Source organism: Callithrix jacchus, chromosome 22 (genome assembly GCF_049354715.1).
Source record: "Callithrix jacchus isolate 240 chromosome 22, calJac240_pri, whole genome shotgun sequence".
NCBI lineage: Eukaryota > Metazoa > Chordata > Mammalia > Primates > Cebidae > Callithrix > Callithrix jacchus.
The window spans coordinates 22,835,166-22,862,989 of record NC_133523.1 but is presented as its reverse complement, the minus strand read 5'-3'; the positions used below and the strand labels follow the sequence as shown (position 1 = coordinate 22,862,989).

Genomic DNA, 27,824 nt, shown 5'->3' with positions numbered 1-27,824 from the left:
TGATCTGTCTAATATTGACAGTGGGGTGTTAAAGTCTCCCACTATAATTGTGTGGGAGTCTAAGTCTCTTTGTAAGTCGTTAAGAACTTGCCTTATGTATCTGGGTGCTCCTGTATTGGGTCCATATATGTTTAGGATCGTTAGCTCTTCTTGTTGTATCGATCCTTTTACCATTATGTAATGGCCTTCTTTGTCTCTTTTGATCTTTGTTGCTTTAAAGTCTATTTTATCAGAGATGAAAATTGCAACTTCTGCTTTCTTTTGCTCTCCATTTGCTTGGTAAATCTTCCTCCATCCCTTTCTTTTGAGTCTTTGTGTATCCTTGCATGTGAGATGGGTTTCCTGGATACAGCACACTGATGGGTTTTGGCTTTTTATCCAAGTTGCCAGTCTGTGTCTTTTGATTGGTGCATTTAGTCCATTTACATTTAGGGTTAATATTGTTATGTGTGAATTTGATACTGCCATTTTGATGCTAGCTGGCTGTTTTGCCTGTTAGTTGTTGTAGATTCTTTATTATGTTGATGCTCTTTAGGATTTAGTGTGATTTTGGAATGGCTGGTATTGGTTGTTCCTTTCTATGTGTAGTGCCTCTTTCAGGATCTCTTGTAAAGCAGGCCTGGTGGTGACAAAATCTCTGAGTACTTGCTTGTTCACAAAGGATTTTATTTTTCCTTCACTTATGAAGCTCAGTTTGCCTCGATATGAAATTCTGGGTTGAAAGTTCTTTACTTTAAGGATGTTGAATATTGGCCCACACTCTCTTCTGGTTTGTAGAGTTTCTGCCGAGAGATTTGCTGTGAGTCTGATGGGCTTCCCTTTGTGGGTTACCCGACCTTTCTCCCTGGCTGCCCTTAGTATTTTCTCCTTTATTTCAACCTTGTTGAATCTGACGATTATGTGCCTTGGGGTTGCTCTTCTTGCGGAATATCTTTATGGTGTTCTCTGTATTTCCTGCAATTGAGTGTTGGCCTGTCTTGCTAGGTGGGGAAAATTTTCCTGGATAATGTCTTGAAGAGTATTTTCCAGCTTGGATTCATTCTCTTCGTCACATTCTGGTACGCCTATCAAACGTAGGTTATGTCTCTTCACATAGTCCCACATTTCTTGGAGACTTTGTTCATTCCTTTTTGCGCTTTTTTCTCTGATCTTGGTTTCTCGTTTTATTTCATTGAGTTGATCTTCGACTTCTGATATTCTTTCTTCTTCTTGGTCAATTCGGCTATTGAAACTTGTGCATGCTTCGCGAAGTTCTCATATTGTGTTTTTCAGCTCCTTTAATTCATTCATATTCCTCTCTAAGGTATCCATTTTTGTTATCATTTTCTCACATCTTTTTTCAAGGTTCTTAGTTTGTTTGCATTGATTTAAAACATGTTCTTTTAGCTCACAAAAGTTTCTCATTACCCACCTTCTAAAGTCTAATTCCGTCATTTCGTCACAGTCATTCTCCGTCCAGCTTTGTTCCCTTGCTGGTGAGGAGTTTTGGTCCTTTCTAGGCGGTGAGATGTTCTGGTTTCGGGTGTTTTCCTCTTTTTTGCACTGGTTTGTTCCCATTTTTGTGGATTTATCCACCTGTCATCTGTGTACTTGCTGACTTTTCGATTGGGTCTCTGAGTGGACACCCAGATTGTTGATGATTAATTATTTCTGTTACTTGGTTTTGTTTCTACCAGTCTAGCCCCTTCGCTGTACGACTGCTGAGGTCAACTCCAGGCCTTGCTTGTCTGGGGTGCACCTATAGCAGTTGCGGAACAGCGAGGGATGCTACCAGTTTCTTTTTCTGCTATCTTTTTCCCAGAATGATGCCTGCCAAATGTCAGTCTTTTGGATATAGAGGGGTCAGGGAGCTGCTTGAGGAGACAGTCTGTACTTTGTAGGAGCTCAAGTGCTGAGCTGTGAGCTCTGTTGTTCATTCAGGGCTGTTAGGCTGCTATGTTTAATTCTGCTGCAACATAACTCATAAAAAAACCCTTTTTTTCTCAGATGCTCTGTCTGGGGAGGGGGTTGGGGCTTTCCTTGTGAGTGTCCGCCTTGCTGTCCTGCCCAGCTAGGAGGCAGTCTAGTCACTTTTTGCCTGTCGAGGCTCCGCCCTGCTGGTGTGAGGTTCGCCCTGTTGCTGCAGGCTCGGCCCTTCTGCTACGATCTCCGCCTTGTTGCCACGGGCTATGCCTTACGGCGGAGTCTCTCTGTTGTACCGGGTTGCCTCGGCAACAGCAGGCTGCGTCAGCAATAGGCGTGTACCTCTGTAGGGGCTGATTGCCTCGGTAATGGCAGACGCCCCTCCCCCACGAAGCTGCGCTTTAAGATAACCTCCTCGCCGGGAGCATTTGGAATCGCCATTTTGTTTGTTGCACTGCACTACCCCTAACGCTGTTTCCCTGGGATTTCCTGGGCTGGCTCACTGTCCAAGTCCCGTTCAGTCTCAAGTTCCGCCCTCTCAGGTCTCAGTTTGCCGGTTCAACAGGGCACCCGTAATGGTGCGCTTTTGTATGGAGCACTGTGGAGCACCTCTGCGCTCCAGCGCTGGCCGCAGCTGCACCGGCTGCCAGCTACACCAGCCTAGGCCTCTGCCTGGCGTCCCGTGTCTCTTTTATACCTGGGAATTTCCTTGTTCTGTGGGCAACTAAGATCCGTCTGGAAATGCGTCCCCGACTCACCCTCTCTGCGCATCCAGTGAGAGCTTCCATCCTGGGTTGTTCTCACAGCGCCATCTTGAGTCCTCCCCTATAGATTATATTAATGATTTTGCATATAGAGGAATGCCTGAGAGTGGATAACTTATAAAGAAATAAAGTTTATTTGGCTGACAATTCAGCAGACTGTACAAAAATTGTGTGCCAACATCTGCTTCTGGTAAGAGTGTCAGTAAGCTTACAATCATGGTTGAAGGCAAAAAGTTACTGTACGTATCTCATGATAAGAGACACAGTAAGGATGAGGTGAAGGAGCTACATTCTTCTAATAAACCAGCTTTCATCTGAATTAATGGAGTGTAAACATTTTGATTACCAAGAGGATGGTGCCAAGCTATTTATGAGGATTTTGCCCCCATGAACCAACATATAATCCTCAATGTTGGATTATATTGCAGCATAAGGTTTGGAGAGAATGAACATCAAAACCATATTATAAACCAACTAAGATTAACAGACATACAAACATTCCAGTCAAAAGCAAAAAAATATATAAAAATTCTTTTTTGCACCTGGTGTATTCTATTCAGACACATACTAAGTCTTATTAAATTTAAGAATGCCAGCTGGGTGGTGTAGCTCATGCCTATAATCCCAACACTTAAAGAGATCAAGGTGGGAGGATCACTTGGAGCTAAAAGTTTGAGGCCAGACTGGGCAACATAGTGAGACCCTATCTCTGCAAATAACCAAAAATTATCCAGACATGGTGCTTTATATTTGTAGTTCCAACTACTTGACATGCTGAGGTGGAAAGATCACTTGAGCCCAGTAAGTTGAGGCTATAGTGAGCCAAAATCATGCCAGTACACTCTATCCTCAGTGACAGAGTAAGATCAAGTCTCAAAACAAAAACAGCAACAAACACAACAACAACAAATACATTTAAGAATAAAAAAAATTTTTTCTTTTTTTGAGACAGGGTTTCGCTCGTTACCCAGGCTGGAGTGCAATGGCGCAATCTCGCTCACCGCAACCTCCGCCTCCTGGGTTCAGGCAATTCTCCTGTCTCAGCCTCCTGAGTAGCTGGGATTACAGGCATGCGCCCCCATGCCCATCTAATTTTTTGTATTTTTAGTAGAGACAGGGTTTCACCATGTTGACCAGGATGGTCTTGATCTCTTGACCTCGTGATCCACTCGCCTCAGCCTCCCAAAGTGCTGGGATTACAGGCTTGAGCCACCGCACCCGGCAAGAATATAAATATTATACGCTTTGTGTTTTCTGACCAAAACTGAATTAAAGAGAAAATTAGAAGTTAAAGTGAGGCCGGGCATGGTGGCTCACGCCTCTAATTCCAACACTTTGGGAGGCCGAGGTAGGCAAATCACAAGGTCAGGAGTTCGAGACAAGCCTGACCAACCTGGTGAGACTGTGTCTCTATAAAAATATAAAAAATACCGAGCATGGTGGCATATGCCTGTAATCCCAGCTACTCAGGAGGCTGAGGCAGGAGAATCACTTGAACCCGGGAGGCTGATGCTGTAGTGAGCCGAGATCACGCCATTGCACTCCAGCCTGACAACAGAGGGAGACTCCGTCTCAAATAATTAAAAAAATAAAATAAAAAGTTAAAGTGGGCCGGGCACAGTGGCTCACGCCTGTAATCCCAGCACTTTGGGAGGCCAAGGTGGGTAGGTCACCTGAGGTCATGAGTTCAAGACCAGCCTGGCCAACATGGTAAAACCCCGCCTCTTAAAAAAAAGAAAAAAGTTAAAGTGAAAAATCCACAAATATATGAAAATAAAACACACTCTTCAACATATTTTTGCTCAGGAATCAACATTAATTTTTTAAAGATGTCAATACAACATACAGTGGTAAGCAAATTCAATATAATTTTTATAAAAATGCCAATAGCAGTTTTTAAAAAATTGTCTAAAATGTCAAAATTTTATTATAAACTATAGCCAAACACAAAAAAGAACAAACAGGCATTATAATTTCTGATTTTAAAATGTATTAAGAGAAACAATAACAAAAACAACGTGGTCCTGACACAAAGACAGATAAACAGATGAAATAACAGAACAGAGAGCCTAGAAATGAAACTTTCTGTAGATGACCAAATAATCTCCCACAAAATTGACATGAGTACACAACAGAAGATAATCGTTTCAAAAAATTATGTTAAAAACTGAATACCCATACTGATAAAATAAAGTTTGATAACTTCCTTAAATCATATATGAAAATCTTGTAATTAGACATAAGATAACTTCTGTTCTTTTTCTTTTTCTTTTTTTTTTGAGATGGAGTCTTGCTCTGTTGCCCAGGCTAAAGTGCAGTGCTGTGGTCCTAGCTTACTGTAACCTCTACCTCCCAGGTTCGAGCAATTCTCCTGCCTCAGCCTCCTGAGTAGCTGGGATTACAGGCTCTTGCCACTGCACCTGGCTAACTTTTGTGTTTTTAGTCGAGACACAGTTTCAACATTTTGGCCAGGCTGATCTTGAACTCTTGACCTCATGATCTGCCCTCCTCAGCTTCTGAAAGTGCTGGGATTATAGCTGTGAGCTATGGCACCCAACTGCATAAATTTTTAATCTCTTAAACATATATAAGGGAAACAGATGACACTAGTCTTGGTGCCATATTCTTAGATACAACATTAAATGAGCAAAAAAGAAAAAAAACGGAATAATTTAACTACTTTAAAATTTCTGCACAACTAAGTAACCATTTAATGGAGGGATAATACCTCCAAGAAAATGGTTGAAAATATTTACAAATCACAAGTGATAAGAGTGAATGTTCAAAAATATAAACAACTTTTAAAACTCAACAATAAAGTAGAACTTTATTTAGAAATACACAGATAATTAAAATAAATTTTTATAAAAAACAAATAGAAAACATTTGAAAGGACACACAAAATTACTAATTTGTAGAGAAATGCATAAAAATCACAATAAAAAACAAAATTTCCTCACACCCATTTAAATGGCCACTATCAACTTGTTCAAAATAGCAAATCTGTTGATGATGCAATAAAAATAAAACCCTTGGCCAGATGCGGTAGATCACACTTGTAATACTAGCACTTTGGGAGGCCAAGGCAGGCAGATCAGGTCAGGAGTTAGAGACCAGTCTGACCAACATGGTAAAATGCTGGTTCTATTAAAAATACCAAAATTAGCTGAGTGTGGTGGTGCGTGGCTGTAATCCCAACTACTTAGGAGGCTCAGGCAGAAGAATCACTTGAACATGGGAGGCAGAGGTTGCAGTGAGCCAAGATTGTGTCATTGAATTCTAGTCTGGGTGACAGACTTAATTCTTAATTCTGTCTTAAAACATAAAAACTAAAAGAAATAAAACCCATGTTAATTGTTGGTGGAGAATAGAATACACCCATTATTTTATAATGTTATAAATGTACTTCAAATAATTAAAAATAAAATTACCAAATACAGCAATTCCATTTATGAATCTACATCTAAAATATGCAACATAGAACCTTGATGACATATTTAATACAATGAAATATTATTCAGGCTAAAAAAACAAACAAAAAACCTCTTGCCACATTTAAAGACACACTTTGATTATGTCAAAGTATATCTTTAAATGAAATGATAAATGTTATGATTTCACTTATATCAGCTACATAATAAAATAGTCACTCTCATAAAAACAGAAAGTGAAAGGGTGTTTGTCAAGGGCTGGAGAGAGCATAAAACGAGTTAATGTTATTTAATGGATATTGGGTTTTGGTTTAACAAGAAGTAAGATGTCTTAAAGTCTGTTGCATAAAAATGTAAATATAATTAACATGCCTGAAATATAGTTTTTTGTGTGTTTTTGGTTTTGGTTTTTTTGAGAAGGGTATAATATAATTATAATTGGGCCGGGCGAGGTGGCTCACGCCTATAATCCCAGCACTTTGGGAGGCCAAAGCGGGTGGATCACTAGGTTAAGAGATCGGGACCATCCTGGTCAACATGGTGAAACCCCGTCTCTATAAAAATATATATATACATATAATTGTGCCACCACACTCAAGTGTTACCCACACTTGACACAATTATAGCTCACTGCAGCCTCAGACTCCTAGGCTCCAATAATCCTGCCCCTCAATCTCTCAAGTAGATGGGACCATAAGTGTACACCACCATGGCTGGCTATTTCTTAGAAAAAAATATTTGTAGAGGGTGTCTCCATATTTTGCCCAGGCTGGTCTTAAACTTTTGGGCTCAAGCAATTCTGCTATTCTGGCCTCTCAAAATCCTGATTTTACAGATATGACCCACTACCATATCTGCCCCGACACGTACATTTACATAGGTATAGGAAGGTAAATTATATGTGTTTTCATAACAATAATTTTTTGAAAAATGAAGAAATACCACATTATAAATCTTTTTAAAAATTACCTTCAAACCACAAAGGTGTTTTTTTCACAACAAAAAAAAACACATATTCATCATTAAACACATGGTGAAAATAATACAATTTCCAAGGCCACTTACTTAGACAAGATAAAACCTACACTGAAAATGAGCTAAGAGGCCAGCCACAGTTGCTCACACCTATAAACCCAGCACTTCGGGGAATTGAGATGGGCAGATCACCTGAGGTCCGGAGTTCGAGACAAGCCTCACAAACATGGCAAAATGTCTACTAAAAGAAGACTACAGGGCCAGGCATGGTGGCTCACGCCTGTAATCCCAGCACTTTGGGAAGCCAAGGTGGGTGGATCACGAGGTCAGGAGATCAAGACCATCCTGGCCAACATGATGAAACCCTGTCTCTACTAAAAATATTTTTTAAAAAATTAGCTGGTTGTGGTGGCACATGCCTGTAGTCTCAGCTACTCTGGAGGCTGAGGCAGAGAATTGCTTCAACCCAAGAGGTGGAGACTGCAGTAAGCTGAGCTCGAGCCACTGCACTACAGCCTGGGTGACTGTGCAAGACTCTATCTCCAGAAAAAAAAAAAAAAAAACTGCAAAATTAGCCAAGCATGGCGGCACGTGCCTGTAATCCCAGCTATTTGGGAGCCGAAATCATGTATTGCACTCTAGCCTTGTCAACAAGAGCAAAACTACGTCTCAAAAAGAAGAAGAAAAAGAAAGAGGAAGAGGAGGAGGAGGAAGTGGAGGAGAAAATGAGCTAAGAAAGAATATATACAAGATAAGCTGTAATCAAAATTAGGGTCATATTTGTAAACATAAACACATACATATAATCTGATTGTGATAAACCATATGGCTCATTTATCTTTTAATTAAACCCCACACTGACTTAAAGTATACAAGCAGAATTGCAAATTGTCTAAAATTATAATTCATAAGTAAAACCAAAAACACAATAAACTGATGTTAAGAACTAGAAAAAAACACTAATATAGAACTACAAGACCATAATGAAAGAAATCTTTACTCATAAAATCTAGTTGGTAACATTAATGTACATTAACGAATCATTTGTTAGATAACTGCAATGTCTGATTGTAACTGTGCATTCATGAAAGGCAGGCATTTTAAATTACTGGTATCTATTATATGGCAATAAAATTTCAGGGAACAGGTAGTACAATCATAAATAGGAGCTGCTAATGAGAAACTTTTAATAGATATTAATTTAGAAGAAACGTGTCAATTTATTTTTTTTTTTTTTGAGACGGAGTTTTGCTCTTGTTACCCAGGGTGGAGTGCAATGGCGTGATCCCAGCTCACAGAAACCTCCGCCTCCTGGGTTCAAGCAATTCTCCTGCCTCAGCCTCCTGAGTAGCTCAGACTACAGGCATATGTGCCACCATGCCTAGCTAATTTTTTTTTTTTTTTTTTTTTGAGATGGAGTTTCGCTGTTGTTACCCAGACTGGAGTGCAATGGCATGATATTGGCTCACCACAACCTCTGCCTCCTGGGTTCAAGCAATTCTCCTGCCTCAGCCTCCAGTGTAGCTGGGACTACAGGCGCGCACCACCATGCCCAGCTAATTTTTGTATTTTTAGTAGAGACAAGGTTTCACCATGTTGACCAGGATGGTCTCCATCTCTTGACCTCGTGATCCATCTGCCTCGGCTTCCCAAAGTGCTGGGATTATAGGCATGAGCCACCATGCCCAGCCGAAACGTGTCAATTTTTATGTTTTAAATATACACTATTTTTATTTTACACAAAATTTTACACTATTTTTATTTTATACAAAATAAAACTACTGTAATCCAAGTTTAGAATCAAAGAATGGTCTTACATTGCTAAATTATGCATATATTTAACAGAATATGCTTAGAGACTCACATATAAAACAAATATTTGAGGAGCAAACGATGTTATTATTTAGATCTAGGCTGACAAAGTGGTCGAAAATTCTGTAATTCCTTTTTGCCTGCCTGCATACGAATTATCTAATTCAGGCACAATATGTAAATTCCAGTATAATGCCCTAAATGTCTGAATCTAAAATTACAGACAAATTTGAAGTAGAAAATAAAAAGTAAAATTTATATGAAGAATGACATTAATATGATTTAAAAAAACAAAGGTGCCCTATTTGCTTATCCCCTGACAGCAAGAAAATTTGTAGGCCATTCCTGACAAAAATGCCTTTATGAGAGAACCAAGCATCATGGTTCACACTTGTAATGACAGCTACAGGGTACATTAAAGTCGGTCAAAACCTGCCTGGGTTATGTAGCAAGACCCCATCACAAAAATAAGTGCCGGGAAGGGAGTTGTGAAACTCTGCTAAAACCCAAGATTGAAGGTAATCCTCTTTAGAAGGCAGGTCCTTATTCAGGTGGCAAACTACAGGACTACTGTTTCTGGCTACAGACAAGAAAATGTTCCACCTAACTTGGTTCCACTGAGAATTTTGAACTTACTCCTTAATCATCCCAAACTCTTCCCAGCCAGTCTGGGTGAAGTTCTGCCCTTCCAGAGGCCTGGAGGAAGACACCCATTTATACCCATGCAGCAGGCCTGCAGACCTTGGTCTTTACTGTGGTCTCTGAAGCAGTTCCATAACTCAGTTCCAGCTCCCTGAGCCACAGTTCATGGCCAGTTCTGCCTATATAGAAACCCAGTGACCTGGGCAAATCCTCTTTTTATTCAGTGAAACCCATGCTCATCCACATCCTGATACGACGCCCATTATATGCAGACCTGACTGCAGAAAACTGTCTTTGGCTCTGCCCTGCAGAGCAAAGTCCTGAAGATACTCACTCTTGTCAAAAAATTAAAAAGATTACAACTATCCAAGCCCCTTCTAACAAGACAACTAAAGATGGACCCTTGTGCAAACCTAGCAGCCTTAAGACCAAGCTACAACACCTCTTCACTACAAACCCAGAGAGCATTCTATCACTCTGGGGACCCAACGAAAATAGATTTTTACTTTCTGAAAAGAAATTATAAAAACTTGAAGTGTTTGCTCCTCCAAATGTACAGACACCAATGCAAAACTACTGCTTCTTATTTTCAATGCTTCTATTTTAACATAGCATTGAAATTATGTGAAAGAAAATGTAAAGTCATTGAAATTGAAGATCAGTAAGTAAAACACTGTTGTTTGTAGATCATGTAATCTCATATATATATATAAACATAAACAGTAGATTCAAACCTGTTTAATTAATACACTCAGTCAATTAGCAAAATATAAAATTAACATACAAGTTGTGTTTCCACACACTTAAACTATCTGATGAAATAGAAAGAGGAAACAATCTTATTTACAATAGCAATAAAATAATCAATTTTAGAGAACAAATTTAACCAAGGAGCTCATAAATCTGTTAAGTGAAAGATATATCAATAAAAAAAATTAGAGGCTGGGCACGGTGGCTCACGCCTGTAATTCCAGCACTTTGGGAGGCCGAGGAGGGTGGATCATGAGGTCAAGAGATCGAGACCATCCTGGTCAACATGGTGAAACCCCATCTCTACTAAAAATACAAAAAGTTAGCTGGGCACAGTGGCGAGTGGCTGTAATCCCAGCTACTCAGGAGGTTGAGGCAGGAGACTGCCTGAACCCAGGAGGCGGAGGTTGCAGTGAGCCGAGATTGCGCCATTGCACTCCAGCCTGGGTAACAAGAGCGAAACTCCGTCTCAAAGAAAAAAAATAAAATTAGAGAGGACAAAAATAAAATTTGAAATATTTTATTCCTATTGAAAGAATATAAGTATTGTAAAACTGCTATATTATCCAAAGCAATCTATAGATTCATTGAACTCCCTAACAACATTTCAGTATTTTTTTTCACAGTAATGAAAAATACAATCTTAAAATGTACTTGAAACTACAATAAACTTTGAATAGCCAATCTTGAGGAAAAAGAACTAAGCAGAAGGACATCATATTTTATAATTTCAAACTATATTTCAAGACTACAATAATGAAAACAGGATAAAATGTGCAGAAAAATAAACAACAACAAAAAACCAATAGAACAGAAACTGCTACTCTCACACATTTTAGACATGATGCAAAAAGAGAACTTAAAAGATAACCTACCATCCTGGTCAACATGGTGAAACCCCGTCTCTACTAAAAATACAAAATATTAGCTGGGCATGGTGGCACATGCCTGTAATCCCAGCTACTCAGGAGGCTGAGGCAGGAGAACTGCCTGAACCCAGGAGGCAGAGGTTGCAGTTAGCCGAGATTGCACCATTGCACTCCAGCCTGGGTAACAAGAGCGAAACTCTGTCTCAAAAAAAAAAAAAGATAGTCTAACAGAATATCTCAAAACTGTACATCCATCAGTCCACAAAAAAAGAAGTCAGACTGTGCACTCTTTTGTATGCCATGAACAGTGCTTTGGCTGTCACTGTAAACTTGAGGAAGGTCACTGAAGGGAAAGTAGAATTCTACAACATTTTATAAGCATAAGCAGAAGATGCCCCTATGTGAAAATATAACTTTAAAAGAATTTTAGGCTTCCCACAAACTATTTACTCTGGAAAACAGCTTCCCAAATCACTTTAAAGACTGGCTTTCTTCTTAACTTTGGACCTCTCATCCATGTCGTCTGTTGTATTCACTCTCACCTACCTGGGGGTTCATCCACCATCCTATGTCGCTTCATCTTCCAGGGCTCTTTTTCTTTCTCCAGACGGGTGATCAGGTCTGGCTTAGAGACAGCAATACCTGTTTTATTAAAAATAACTAACATGAATCTTGCTTATGTTCTCCAATTACCAACTTAGTAATGTGCTCAGTAAAGAGGATATGACAGAATATTCTAATAAATTTATCCCAATGTACTTATAACAGAAATGTTTAAATATTCAGAACATATTTTAATTTTGTAGGATCTTAATTTTACTGCCTGGTACTATGAATCATAAACTGGTGATGGCAATTGATTTTAAGGTATGAATTACAATATTTTATGCCACTACACTTCTGAAATTACCACTAATCTAAAGTGAAGTACACAGATCAGCTCAGAAATGTGGAAAGTTCAGGTCAAGATAAAACATTTCAAAGAAATTATTTTCTAAACAAACAAATCCCCAGGATTTTCTTGAAAACAGAAATCTGAAAGCATAAATTAGCAAAAAACACTGTACCAAAAGAAATGAAACCTATAGTGTATATTAGAAATTTTGTAACACCAAAAGCATTGGCAACAAAAGCCTATACAGACAAATGGGACCTAATCAAACTTCACAGCTTCTGCACGGCAAAAGAAACAGTCACTAGAGTGCATCGGCAACCAACAGAATGGGAAAACATTTTTGCAGTTTACCCATCTGACAAAGGGCTGATATCCAGAATCTACAAAGAACTAAAACAGATTTACAAGAACAAAAAACAAAGAAGCCCATTCAAAAGTAGGTGAAGGATATGAACAGACACTTTACAAAAGAAGGCATACATGAGGCCAACAAACATACGAAAAAATGCTCATCATCCCTGGTCATTAGAGAAATGCAAATCAAAACTACATTGAGAAACCATCTCACACCAGTTAGAATGGCGATCATTAAAAAATCTGGAGACAACGATGCTGGAGAGGATGTGGAGAAATAGGAACCCTTTATTTTTGAGACGAAGTTTCACTCTTGTTACCTAGGCTGGAGTGCAATGGCGCGATCTCGGCTCACTGCAACCTCCGCCTCCTGGGTTCAGGCAATTCTCCTGCCTCAGCCTCCCGAGTAGCTGGGATTACAGGCACGTGCCACCACGCCCAGCTAATTTTTTATATTTTTAGTAGAGACGGGGCTTCACCATATTGACCAGGATGGTCTCAATCTCTTGACCTCACGATCCACCTGCCTCGGCCTCCCAAAGTGCTGGGATTACAGGCGTGAGCCACCACACGCGGCCGAAATAGGAACACTTTTGCACTGCTGGTGGGAGTGTAAATTAGTTCAACCATTGTGGAAGACAGTGTGGCAATTCCTCAAGGAAGGACCTAGAAATAGAAATTCCATTTGACCCAGCAATCCCATTACTGGGTATATATCCAAAGGACTATAAATCGTTCCACTATAAGGACATATGCACACCAATGTTCACTGCAGCACTGTTTACAATAGCAAAGACCTGGAACCAACCCAAATGCCCATCGGTGATAGACTGGACAGGGAAAATGTGACACATATATACCATGGAATATTATGCAGCTATCAAAAACGATGAGTTCGTGTCCTTTGTAGGGACATGGATGAACCTGGAGACCATCATTCTCAGCAAACTGACACAAGAACAGAAAATGAAATGCTGCATGTTCTCACTCATAGGTGGGTGTTGAACAATGATAACACATGGACACAGGGAGGGGAGCACTACACACTGGGGTCTATTGTGGGGAATAGGGGAAAGACAGTGGGGGGTGGGGAGTTGGGGAGAGAGAGAGCATGGGGAGAAATGCCAGATATGGGTGAAGGGGAGGAGGGCAGCAAATCATACTGCCACATGTGTACCTATGCAACTATCTTGCATGTTCTTCACATGTACCCCAAAACCTAAAATGCAATGTAAAAAAAAAAAAGAAATTTTGTATTAAAGTTATCCTCACCCAGAAAGGCCAGGTTTTTGTAGTTCTCTAACATCACATTCCTATATAAATTCTGCTGTGCAGTGTCCAGGCATTGCCACTCCTCCAGAGAGAATTCTATGGCCACATCCCTAAATGTCAACGGGTCCTGGAAAACACAAACAAACACACTTATTTACAAAGTGGCTCTTGGCAGAATTTTTTATTTTACTCAAGGTAAAATGAGAAAATGAATAGAATTAGTTCTGACTTATAAGAGTGGTTGAAATTATCCAATGAAATAACACACAAACGTTTTGTAACATATTCTCTAACTCTGAGAAAAGAGAGTGGCATGATATCCACAACATCAGTGCAGATATACTTATCTAAATGATAAAGTGTAAAATTGAAGGCATAAACACTAACATGTACATTTTTCATGCTATATTTACATAATACAGAATGAGTTGTGTATATTTTTTCAGATAAAAAAGACATAGTCGTTTATATTTTTCAGACAAAATAGACTTGTTGAGTTAGAAGGTACCGCTCAAATTTTAATGTGTACAATAAACTGGACATCTTGTTAATACCGAGTATTTTTTCAGGAGATATGAAATAAAGTCTGAGTTACTGAATTTCTTCTAACAAGCTCACCAGTAATGCCAATGTTTTGGCCCCAAAAGACTATTTTGTCAAACATCCGGTAAGTGGAAGAGCCTGTGTTTTTCTCAGTCTTTTTTGGCCTGTAAACAAAGATGAAAGCTTTCATTTACCAAATAAAGATAAATACAAAGAAAACCTTAAAGAAAAAGTGAGGGGGGGGCAGCTGACAGATTAAATGTGATGGTTTATGCATCATCTGCGTAAAGATACTTAATGATGAAGAGAAAAATAACTCTATAGTGGAAAAATCTGTAAGAGAGCTTATTAAGCAAATGAGTTATTAATATCAACTGCACTAGGACAAGTTTTTACAGTGTATTAACGCTCCTAGAAGGACACAGCATCACTACTGATATATTGCCCCAACTAAAGTAAATTAGTCTAAATTTAATCATAGGAAAACATCAGTTTTGTGGAAAGTTCAAGATACAGATATCTTCCATGTGCTACACTTCTTTTTCCTTCCTTTTTTTTTCTTAAACAGGATTTTACTCTTGTAGCCTAGACTGAAGTACAATAGGGTGATCCTGGCTCACTGCAACCTCCAACTACTGGGTTCAAGTGATTCTCTTACCTAGGCCTCTCGAGTAGCTGGGATTATAGGTGCCCACATCATGCCCAAATAATTTTTGTATTTTTAGTAGAGACAGGGTTTCACCATGTTTGCCAGGCTGGTCTCGAACTTGGGACCTCGTGTGATCCACCCACCTCGTCCTCCCAAAGTGCTGGGATTACAAGCGTGAGCCACCATGCCCAGCCATTCTACACTTTTTAACAGTGATTTTATGAAGTCTTTTTTTAGCACCCTAATAAGCAGGTATCTCCTGATAATTTTTTCAGAACTTTCTGTGTAATAAATGCCATCCCGTTTAAATGAGCATTTTCTTTTTTTTTTTTTTTTTTTTTTTGAGACGGAGTTTCGCTTTTGTTACCCAGGCTGGAGTGCAATGGCGCGATCTCGGCTCACCGCAACCTCCGCCTCCTGGGTTCAGGCAATTCTCCTGCCTCAGCCTCCTGAGTAGCTGGGATTACAGGCACACGCCACCATGCCCAGCTAATTTTTTGTATCTTTAGTAGAGACGGGGTTTCACCATTTTGACCAGGATGGTCTCGATCTCTTGACCTTGTGATCCACCCGCCTCCGCCTCCCAAAGTGCTGGGATTACAGGCTTGAGCCACCGCGCCCGGCCTAAATGAGCATTTTCTTAATCGTGTAATGCATAGAGATAATAAAGAAAACAGATTGAACCTCAACATTACATCTTCTCCATCTTTACTAAGAAACCCAGATTTTCCCCATAGAAATAGAGTATCCACACCTTTCCATGTTCAACAGCCACAAAGAGAAAATTTTTAATACTGCAGATCACAAATTCATGGTGAGAATTCTGCATGGCATATAAGGAGCCATGATGTAGAGAAGGCTCTGGCAAACAGAAAAATATTTTTTGGAGATTCTTCACTATTATAAGCATTTTTAAAAGTAGTTAAGACAAACTCATTAGGGAGAAAAAAAACAAGTATAGAAGTAAAGATTCACCAGTACTAAATGCATGGCATTCCACAAGGCAGAGTGGACACAGCTCATGATCTGAGATGTTTAGCTGAAGAAATGCCATTTATTTTCTTTCTCCTCCTCTAGAATTCTTTCTCAGATGATATTTTCAGGACGAATTACAACTGCATCTTGAAAATACGCCTTTAAAAATTTGAGCACCATGTTACCACCACACCCAAAGGCAGAAGGGCTAAGACAGAAAAACTCTACCCATTTGTGTCCTTTATAACAGAAAAGATGCAGGAACAATGAGCTGCAACACAGAGATAAAAATATAAGCTTCTCTTTGTCCTCAGGTACCCTCCCCTGCTACAGACATCAGCAATTTCTGCTACAGTAATAGAAATATTGGCCACACTGTCCTATCCTCACCAAACCCAAACAGAACAGGTTCCTGGACAACCCTTTAGTGCAAAGGCAGAACTGAACTCTCATGGATGTATCTTGAACTCTTCATATTTGATTCTGGCACCTTAGTCACCTGAAGCACTTAATTAAAAGAAATAGATGCTTTCACCAAAAACATTAAACAGAAACTGTGAAAGGGCACAAGAGAGTTCTGCAAACTGACCTAAGCACTGATGCTCAAGCTTGAATGAGCTTATATATAAATCACTTGGTAAACTTAGCCCCACTCTAGGTAATGTGATTCTGTAGGTTTGGAAAGGATCCATACATGTGTGTTCTAAACAACTTCCCTGTCAGTGCTAATGTCACTTTTTCTGGGCTCATTATTGGCATTAGTTAGAATAATGAGACACAGAACAAAGTCCCTTACACTCAGCACTCTTGTCACAACACAAATACTTCTGATACAAATGAATACAACCACTCTCTATCTTAAAGTACTATGTTAGTTGCTGGCTCTTTAAAGTTTACAGAGAAAACAGAAAGTAGCAATTTCTGAGTAACTCACCATTTGGAAAACAACATGTGCACATGTACTAATGCAATGTTTATTAAGCAGGTACTATGTGAGCAATAGGATGCTACAGAGCACTCTAATAACCCATTGTTTAATTCTAATAACACCCTATAAGTTGTTACTAAGTATTAAATAATTCCAAGAATTTAGAATAAAAACTCAGTATTTTTACTTTTTCTTCTCTTTATGTCACGAATTTTTTTGATGCATAGAATAAACTCTAAATTTATATTGTATTATATTTACTGTTTTGTGACTTGTGAATCAACTACTATATCTGCAGAAATGAAAAACAAGTTGCTACATGGAACATCTCTGCAAACACTGGTTTTAATAAAAAATTTAAAAATTAAGACACTATTCTACATATTTTACATTTTCCATTTATCTGCTTTTGGGTTTTAGAAAATTGTGAGCACCAACTCTAAAAAGGCAACAGGATTCATCACCCAAAACTCTGATATCTGCTAGTTAGTTCTGTGAGGCAAAACTCCAGGGTAGAGCCAGACCTAAGTAAGGCCTTCAAAATGGGTGAATCTGAACAGGACTGGGGCAGGTTGATGTAAAATTCTATTTTTTATGAACTGGGGAGTACTTTTAGTTCTGTTTCTTTCTTTCTTTCTTTTAATAATAGAGACAGGGTTTCACCATGTTGGTCACGCTGGTCTTGAATTCCTGACCTCAGGTGATCCACCTGCCTCCACCTCCCAAAGGGCTGGGATTACAGGCTTGAGCCACCATGCCCGGCCTTCCGTTTTTTTTTTTTTTTAAGCTTATCAAAAAAAAAGGAAAAAATTAAATCTCAGAGCTTGTGTAATTTTAATCTTTTTCAGCCCCACTGCCCTCTCAATTTTATATCACATACTAATAGACAATTTTTAAATCCCTTAAGGTTTTATAGAATAATTTTTTAAGAAGTATTTTTAGCAAGGCATAAGAAATACAAATAGGCCAGGTGAGGTGGCTAACGCTTATAATCCCAGCACTTTGGGAGGCCAAGGTGGGCAAATCACGAGGTTAGGAGTTTGAAACCAGCCTGGCCAACGTAGTGAAATCCCATCTTTAGTAAAATTACAAAAATTAGCCAGGTGTGTGGCATGCATCTGTACTCAGTAACCCCAGGTAGGAGAATCCCTTAAACCTGGGAGCTGGAGGTTGCAGTGAGCCAAGACCATGCCATTGCACTCCAAGCCTGGGCAACAGAGTGAGACTTCGTCTGAAAAAACAACAACCACAACAACAAAAATAACTCTTTTGTTTATTAATATACATTTAGGTGTAGGTTATCAGAAATCACAATATTAAGAAAAAGGCCCAAATAAAACCCATACTTTTGCACACACTTATTGTACCCACCATAGATACATACTAAACCAGTTATCAAGTTGCTATCCTAGAGTAAAAGTTCTTGCATGGTAGGGACCACAACTGTGTCATCTATTTTTCTAATGACTATATGAAATGGAAGCAATTAGTTTATCTGTTTGAGTCTCCAGACCTCCTCCTTGTTTTTCACTATAGAACTGAAGAAACTCTCATCTGGGTACCAAGCAAAGACATCTCTTGTATGAGGGAAGGAACAAACACAGGATGACTCATTTGTTTTAAGCTAAGACAGAAGCAAAATAAACCATCCTTGTCAGTCTGACACAATTCTGTTCTGGAGATTCTCAAAAGACTTAAAGACACATAGGTGATTGTGAGAGCATTTCCAGTGACCCTAGGCTGGATGGTGGTCCAATACTAAGGCAGCAAGAGAGACTCAGGTTGATTCTAAGTAGAAAATGGAACTAGCCAGCTGGGTGCGGTGGCTCATGCCTATAATCCCAGCACTTTGGGAGGTCAAGAGATCAAGACTATCCTGGTCAACATGGTGAAACCCCGTCTCTACCCAAAATACAAAAATTAGCTGGGCATGGTGGCACACGCCTGTAGTCCCAGCTACTCGAGAGGCTGAGGCAGGAGAACTGCTTGAACCCAGCAGCTGGAGGTAGCAGTGAGCCGAGATCGTGCCATTGTTACCCAGCCTGGGTAACAAGAGTGAAACTCCGCCTCAAAAAAAAAAAAAAAGAAAGAAAGAAAGAAAATGGAACTACCCTGGTGGAGCTCCAGACCCTGGATCACCTTCCTGATTAGCTAGCTTTTGGTTATGTGGAAGGAGAAAAATACTCTACTCTAATATCACATTTTACAGGTGGGTATAGTTGTGCTCAAGGCTCTGAGTATTTTGTGGTCTTGATCTCTCCCTTCTAAGATGCTTGTTTACACTTAGAGTTCTACCATCAGATTCTACTTACACCTGGAGCCTCTCACATAACTGTAGCTGGTGAATAAACAAGATGTGAAAAGGTCAAAGGGCCACACTCACAAAGAGGGATCTCAAATGCCTATGTTGACATCTCACAATGTAGAAAATGCCTCCTGTTGGTTTTCTGTACATTCTCAATTGAAAGTCAAGCTCTGTGCTGTAAATTCCATCTAGATAAAATCAACATTACTCTGCAGTTTTGGCTGTTACAGCAAGTAGAGTATAATCAAACAAGAAATCTACTCATAGAGGCTGCACTAGAAAATTCTCAATAGGCCGAGCGCGGTGGCTCACGCCTGTAATCCCAGCACTTTGGGAGGCCGAGGCAGGTGGATCATGAGGTCAACAGATCGAGACCATCCTGGTCAACATGGTGAAACCCCATCTCTACTAAAAATACAAAAAATTAGCTGGGCCTGGTGGTGCGTGCCTGTAATCCCAGCTACTCGGGAGGCTGAGGCAGGAGAATTGCCTGAACCCAGGAGGCGGAGGTTGCGGTGAGCCGATATCGCGCCATTGCACTACAGCCTGGGTAACAAGAGTGAAACTCTGTCTCAAAAAAAAAAAAAAAAAAAAAAGAAAATTCTCAATAATATTTTACCTAAAAAAAAAAGCTGATAAACATGAATATAAGTGGACAGTTTATTTGGGCTAAGCTTAAGTATTGTAACTTGAGAAGACATATTCAAGATACCTGGAATCTACAGGTTGATTAGCAGCAGTTAGAAGTGGATTTGTAAAGGGAAAAACAGAGAGAGAGAGCGCTGATACAAACGTGTGTGAGAAATTCTTATTTAAATAAATAATTTTAAATTATAGATTGATTGTACATTAAGGTTAAAGGTAGAGAATACAGTGTCCAGTCTGACATTATTAGTTTAATGTATACCTACCTGTGGCAGTAGTGAACAGTTTTAAGACATGAACACATAGTTGAAAGAAGGGAGAGACATAATTGTGCTCTTACTTTAATGTCCCTCTGAGTTTCATAAGTAAAAAGACTTCCATTCCTCAAACAAAATTTTTTTTCTTCAAATTTCAAGACCTAGATTTAGAATTTAAAGCCGCAGATTTAGGTCCCAGATGGGTGGAGTAGCAGTAGGTGTTACCTGTAATTGTGAGCATTTTAGTGAGAAGAGGAAAAGAGAAGTGGAGATTCTCATGTCTCCATGTCTACTCAGTGTTCATGTGTTACTCTGACTGGGTAACACATGTGGATTGGGCTCCATGGTCTCTAAATCAGTTTTAGGTCTATACAAGAGTCATTAAAAGAAGTAAAATGATTAATATCTGCCCTATAAAGTTTGTAGAAATCTGGTCTACCCTCTCTAGAAGTGACTGTAGAGGGCTATAGATACCAAATAGGCAGAGACACAATTCTGCCTGCATATTTAGGTGACAGCATGCACTTTACAGCATAATTGTAGTTGACTGGAAGCCTGAGAGGGAAAGACACCCTAGAGTAAAGCTTCGTTGGCATATTATGTGTTTATATTATGTCTGGTAATTCTACAGTGTTTGGAAAATATAATTTTTAAGAAATTCTCTTCAGGCCAGGCGCGGTGGCTCAAGCCTGTAATCCCAGCACTTTGGGAGGCCAAGGCGGGTGGATCATGAGGTCAAGAGATTGAGACCATCCTGGTCAAAATGGTGAAACCCCGTCTCTACTAAAAATACAAATAATTAGCTGGGCATGGTGGCGAGTGCCTGTAATCCCAGCTACTCAGGAGGCTGAGGCAGGAGAATTGCCTGAACCCAGGAGGCGGAGGTTGCAGTGAGCCGAGATCGCGCCACTGCACTCCAGCCCAGGTAACAAGAGCAAAACTTCGTCTCAAAAAAAAAAGAAATTCTCTTCAACCCCATAGAAACTGCAAAAATAGAACAAAAAAAATCTTTTTTTTTTTTTTTTTTTTTTTTTTTGAGAGAGTCTCGTTCTGTTGCCCAGGCTGGAGTGCAATGGTGTGATCTCAGCTCACTGCAACCTCCCACTCCTGGGTTCAAGTCATTCTGCTGCCTCAGCCTCCTGACTAGCAGGGATTACAGGCGTGTGCCACACCAGGCTAATTTTTATAGTTTTAGTAGAGATGGCATTTCACCATGTTGGCCAGGCTGGTCTCAAATTCCTGTCCTTGTGATTTGCCTGCCTCAGTCTCCAAAATGCTGGGATTACAGGCATGAGCCACTGTGCCCGGCATAGAAAACTGTTTCATTACACAATTAAATCTGAATGTCACATGTATTACAGTCAGTCTGCTTAACAGATTGAAAAGAAAGATGGTTACCATAATTAGTACACAAGCAGAATTTACAGCACCATGTCATACATAGTTCATCCTAAATTCACCTGGTCATTGGGGAGGCCATCCATGTATGCTAATTGGTTATATTCAATGACAAAGTAAGCTTTTCACATCTTCAGGACAGAAGGTAGTTTTGCAACTTGAAGCCAGGTGCCTATTTAAGGTAGACTTTCACTCTTCTACAAAAGTGGTTAAATAGGGTGCTATCTTTTTGGCTATTGTATTTTAATGCAGTGACTCTCTCTACTCCCTGATCACTGGGCTAGAGCTCTCCTGCTTCCCCTCTTCTGGTGGCCAGTGTTCTCTTTTGTTTTCTACTATCTGTCACTGAGGTACAGCCCACAGCACAGGGCTCACAGCTGGCAGCTCACATCTTAGGTGAATGCCAATTGCTGCAACAGCACTTTAGTGTCACATCAAAAAGTGAAGCCTGGCTGGGCATGGTGGCTCACATCTGTCATCCTAGTACTTTGGGAGGCCAAGGTGGGCAGATCACAAGGTCAGGAGTTCAAGAGGAGCCTGGCCATATTAGGCTGAAGGCAGCTAACAGGCAAAGCCCCCACCCAGGAAAAACGTTGATAACATTATCTGAGAAGCCAGAGCTCAGAAAAATGTACTCAGAACACTTTCCCAGCACTCCCACAACATGAGGAGGGAAACATAAATTTTCCTTATATCCATACCCCTATAATATGAGTAAGCTTAGGAAATTATAGGTATCTGTCTCCTGCGTAACTTCATGTAGTCTGTTTTATATCTAAGTAACACAGTGAAAGTCATGAGAAATGTGTAAGCAGGCCAGAACTGCAGACACCAGGGCACCAGGCAAAGGCCAAAAAAATAAACTCATGCAAGGTTCTGTCTGGACTGCCCTGAGCTGAAGATAACATCTGACCCACATACCAAGAGTCACATGTAAGCCTGTCACAGTTTTGATTAACTGCTTTTATTCTTATTTCTGTAAACCTGCTTCCTGCTTCGTGTCTTTGTGCCCTTGGATGCATAAAAGGCATTTGCTCTCTTTGTCTGTTGCTCAGAATTTCTGGATGCAAATCCACTGACCTGGTGTACACCTTAAATAAATCCTCCTGTAACCTCATTGGTCTCTCCAGTTCCCTGATTTCTGGCAACATAAGCTGCAGGAGGAGAGCCTTCAGGCCTTCTGGGTGAACTGCACCTTAACAATAATGGGAATTACAGCATTATTGAAGCCACAGTTTTTATTTATAACAGTGACATAGAAAAACTATTGCTGTATTTCCAGCATGCATCCAGATAGAGAGAGCTCCAAGAGTTCTGTGGCAGCCCACATCTTTCAAAGACATTATGGGATACAATAGGGCTTCTAAAACAGATACACAAAGCATTTGAAAGAAAAACAGTTCTCACTTCTAGAAAGATTATATTGAGAGGAAGAAGAAAAAAAAGAAGCTAAACACATCTTAAAAAAAAAAAGCAGATTAGATATAAGATTGATCAAGTCAGCCAGAAAATATTCCTCTAAAAAGAATTTCTCTCTCAGGAATTTGAGTGAGCAAATTAATTAAAAAAATTTTTTTTCTCTCTAAATACCCAGTGTATAGCTACTCTCAGCATGAGAAACATGAGTGTTATGAAGAAAGGGGGCATATTATCAGCAGAATTTTAAAACAAATTTTTTTTATTTCTTCTCCGCTGCTCTCTAATCTTCCAGCCATTGAATGCAGACTCTATATTGAAATATATCTGACAACTTACAACAGCAGTTTTTGGTAAAAAATTAAAATCTGATTGTGTTAACATCATGGAATATATGTGCGCCTACAACATAGCTAACTAGAGCGCTATTATAGTTTTAGGGCAGCCACATCGCCTGCCTTTATTTGTCCTGTAATAGCAGCATTCCAATTTGTAAAATGAAAGACACTAAAATTATGCTTTCCTAAATTATCCCTACTGGTTAAATCAATATCAGACTAATATCTACTGTAACAATTTGGTAGTAAATTTTCTTTGGATGTTAGATATAAATATGTAAGTATAAATAATTTTAAAGTACTACTCTGAATGTATGCAGAATTTTTTTTAAAATTTATAATTATAATTTAGTTGAATAACTACCATTTGACCAGCCTGGCCAACATGATGAAACCTTGTCTCTACTAAAATATAAAAAATTAGCCTGGCGTGGTGGCACACTCCTGCAGTACCAGTTACTCAGGAGGCTGAAGTAGGGAAATTGATTGAATCCAGGAGGCAGAGGTTGCAGTGAGACAAGATTGTACCACTACACTCCAGCCTTGCGACAGAGCAAGACTCCGTGTTCAAAAAAAACAAAACTACATTTTAAAAGTATGAATCACAATATTAAAATAACTGTTTAAGAAAATCATTCAAGGCCAGACGCGGTGGCTCACACCTGTAATCCCAGCACTTTGGGAGGCCAAGGTGGGTAGATCACGAGGTCAAGAGATCGAGACCATCCTGGTCAACATGGTGAAACCCTGTCTCTACTAAAAATACAAAAAACAATTAGCTGAGCATGGTGGGGCGCACCTGTAATCCCAGCTACTCAGGAGGCTGAGGCAGGAGAATTACCTGAACCCAGGTGGTGGAGGTTGCAGTGAGCCGAGATCACGCCATTGCACTCCAGCCTGGGTAACAAGAGCGAAACTCCGTCTCAAAAAGAAAAAAAGAAAATAATTCAAAGTAACTATTGTGGTTTTATATTCATACTATTGTAGAAAATACTATTAATTGTATATGAATGCAGGTTGTCTACAAACACTACACATAACTATGCTAATTGTACTGAAGTAATAAATAGAAACCAAACTATGATAACAAACTCCACTGTTCAGTTTATAAACTCTTTCTTCTTTTAAAGATGAAGTTTTGCTCTTGTTGCCCAGGCTGGAGTGCAATGGCAACATCTTGGCTCACTGCAACCTCCGCCTCCTGGGTTGAAGTGATTCCCCAGCCTCAGCCTCCTGAGTAGCTGGGACTACAGGCATGCACAACCATGCCTGGCTAATTTTGTTTTTTTGGTAGAGACGAGGTTTCTCCATGTTAGTCAGGCTGGTCTGGAACTCCCGACCTCAGGTTATCCTCCCACCTCAGCCTCTCAACATGCTGGGATTACAAACATCAGCCACTGTGCCCAGCCATAAACGGAACTTTTTGCTTTTGTAGTATAAATACTTCAGCCTGCAAATAATCACCTTAGAAAATCAGGTTTCTGTCAAACAACTTACTCAGTATCTTTTAGTCTTTTCAATTCTGTACTGCTAAATTTAATCATATTTTTATGCTCAATTTTTGTGTGCTCTTGGAATGAGCTTTACTCTGAACAAATCTGTGTCAACTAAAAGACTAAAACTCATAAAAATAATCTTTTGCCAAAGCAAAGACAGCAATTTATGTCAGGTCCCAGATAAAGACAATCTTGAGTCAAAAAAAAAAAAAAGAGGGGGAGGCCTCAAGATGGCGCTGTGAGAACAACCCAGGATTGGAGCTCTCATTGAATCCGCAAACAGGTGAGTCGGAGCTGCATTTCCAGACTGATCATTGTTGCCCACAGAACGGGGAAACTCCCAAGTATAAAAAAGACATGGGACGCCAGGCAGTAGGTCTGCCTGGCGAAGCCGGCAGCCGGGGCGGCGGCGGCCGGCCCTACCCAGCAATCCCCACAGGGCACGCTTGTCCGGGTGCCCTGTTGAACCGGAAACCTGAGACTTGAGAGGGCTGGACTTGAGACTGAACGAGACTTGGACAGTAGGCCAGCCCAGGGGATTGCAGGGACAGATCGTTTGGGATACCCGGTGGGACGAACAAAACCGCGATTTCAAAATATCCCGAGCAGACGGTCTGAGATGCTCTGCGGGGGAGGGGCGTCCACCACTACCGAGGCAACCCGCCCCAACTGAGATACACGCCCACTGCTGACGCAGCCAGCCGTTGCCGAGGCAACCCGTCCCTACTGAGATACACGCCCACTGCTGACGCAGCCTTCCGTTGCCGAGGCAACCCGTCCCTACTGAGATACATGCCCACTGCTGATGCAGCCTGCCGTTGCCGAGGCAACACGCTACAACGAAGAGACTCCGCCGCAGGGCGTGGCGGAGACCACAGCAGAGCCTACAGGGACAGGGCAAATCACACAACAGCAGGGCAGAGCCTCGGCAGCCAAAGAGTGGCTAGTCTGCCTTCTAGCTGGGCAGGACACCTCAACGGACATCAAAAAATAAAGCCCGAACCCCCCAACACAGAGCATTTGAGAAAAAAAAGAGTTTTTTTAATGAGCTCTGTTGCAGCAGAATCAAACATAGCAGCCTAACAGTCCTGAATGAACAACAGAGCTCACAGCTTAGCAATTGAGCTCCAAAAAAGTACAGACTGTCTCCTCAAGCAGCTCCCTGACCCAGCTATATCCAAAAGACTGACATTTGGCAGGCATCATCCTGGGACAAAGATAGCAGAAAAAGAAATGGGTAGCATCCCTCACTGTGCCACAGCTGCTACAGGTGCACCCCAGACAAGCAGGGCCTGGAGTGGACCTCAGCAGTCGTACAGCGAAGGGGATAGGCTGGTAGAAGAAAAACCAAGTAACAGAAATACTTCATCATCAACAATCTGGGTGTCCACTCAGAGACCCAATCGAAAAGTCAGCAACTACGCAGACGACAAGCGGATAAACCCACAAAGATGGGAAGAAACCAGCGAAAAAAGGAGAAAAACACCCGAAACGAGAACACCTCGCCTCCTAGAAAGGACCAAAACTCCTCACCAGCAAGGGAGCAAAGCTGGACAGAGAATGACTGTGATGAAATGATGGAATTAGACTTCAGAAGGTGGATAATGAGAAACTTTTGTGAGCTAAAAGAACATGTATTAAATCAATGCAAAGAAACTAAGGAACTTAAAAAAAGATATGAGGAAATGATAACAAGAATGGATAACTTAGAGAGGAATATGAATGAATTAAAGGAGCTGAAAAACACAATACGAGAACTTCGCGAAGCATGCACAAGTTTCAATAGCCGAATTGACCAAACAGAAGAAAGAATATCTGAAGTCGAAGACCAACTCAATGAAATTAAACGAGAAACCAAGATTAGAGAAAAAAGCGCAAAAAGAAATGAACAAACTCTCCAAGAAATGTGGGACTATGTGAAAAGACCTAACCTATGTTTGATAGGTGTACCAGAAGGGGACGAAGAGAATGAATCCAAGCTGGAAAATACTCTTCAGGACATCATCCAGGAAAACTTCCGCGACCTAGCAAGACAGGCCAACACTCAAATGCAGGAAATACAGAGAACACCACAAAGATATTCTGCAAGAAGAGCAACCCCAAGGCACATAATCGTCAGATTCAACAAGGTTGAAATAAAGGAGAAAATACTAAAGGCAGCCAGAGAGAAAGGTCGAGTTACCCACAAAGGGATGCCCATCAGACTCACAGCAGATCTCTCGGCAGAAATACTACAAGCCAGAAGAGAGTGGGGGCCAATATTCAACATTCTTAAAGAAAAGAACTTTCAACCCAGAATTTCATGTCCAGCCAAACTGAGCTTCAGAAGTGAAGGAAAAATAAAATCCTTTGCGAACAAGCAAGTACTCAGAGATTTTGTCACCACCAGGCCTGCTTTACAAGAGCTCCTAAAAGAGGCACTACACATAGAAAGGAACAACCAGTACCAGCCATTCCAAAATCACAGTAAAAGTTAAAGAGCATCAACATAATAAAGAATCTACAACAACTAACAGGCAAAACAGCTACTTAGCATCAAAATGGCAGTATCAAATTCACACATAACAATATTAACCCTAAATGTAAATGGACTAAATGCACCAATCAAAAGACACAGACTGGCAAATTGGATAAAAATCCAAAACCCATCAGTGTGCTGTATCCAGGAAACCCATCTCACATGCAAGGATACACAAAGGCTCAAAAGAAAGGGATGGAGGAAGATTTACCAAGCAAATGGAGAGCAAAAAAAAGCAGGAGTTGCAATCCTCATCTCTGATAAAATAGACTTTAAAGCAACAAAGATCAAAAGAGACAAAGAAGGCCATTACATAATGGTAAAAGGATTGATACAACAAGAAGAGCTAACGATCCCAAACATATATGGACCCAATGCAGGAGCACCCAGATACATAAGGCAAGTTCTTAATGACTTACAAAGAGACTTAGACTCCCACACAATAGTAGTGGGAGACTTTAACACTCCACTGTCAATATTAGACAGATCAACCAGACAGAAAATCAACAAGGATATCCACGGCTTGAACTCAGACCTGGAGCAAGCAAACCTGATAGACATTTACAGAACTCGCCACCCCAAATCCACAGAATATACATTCTTCTCAGCACCACATCACACCTACTCAAAAATAGACCACATAATTGGAAGTAAAGCACTGCTCAACAAATGCAAAACAACTGAAATCAT

At 40.3% G+C, this 27,824-nt stretch overlaps 1 protein-coding gene across 2 annotated transcripts in view; it reads right to left on the bottom strand.

Moving 5' to 3' along the window:
- Window positions 1-27,824, bottom strand: part of LOC108589621 (uncharacterized) — an 88,531-nt gene that overhangs the window by 11,785 nt on the left and 48,922 nt on the right. The window contains exons 2-4 of one of the 2 annotated variants that reach the window (XM_035285646.3): window positions 14,285-14,373; window positions 13,667-13,793; window positions 11,692-11,787 (exon numbers count right to left, since the gene is read on the bottom strand). In XM_035285646.3, the coding sequence (XP_035141537.3) occupies window positions 11,692-11,787; window positions 13,667-13,700 (130 nt within the window). In that variant the 5' untranslated portion in view covers window positions 13,701-13,793; window positions 14,285-14,373. The remainder of the gene's footprint in view (window positions 1-11,691; window positions 11,788-13,666; window positions 13,794-14,284; window positions 14,374-27,824) is intronic. The other variant, XM_035285644.3, reaches the window with a different exon arrangement.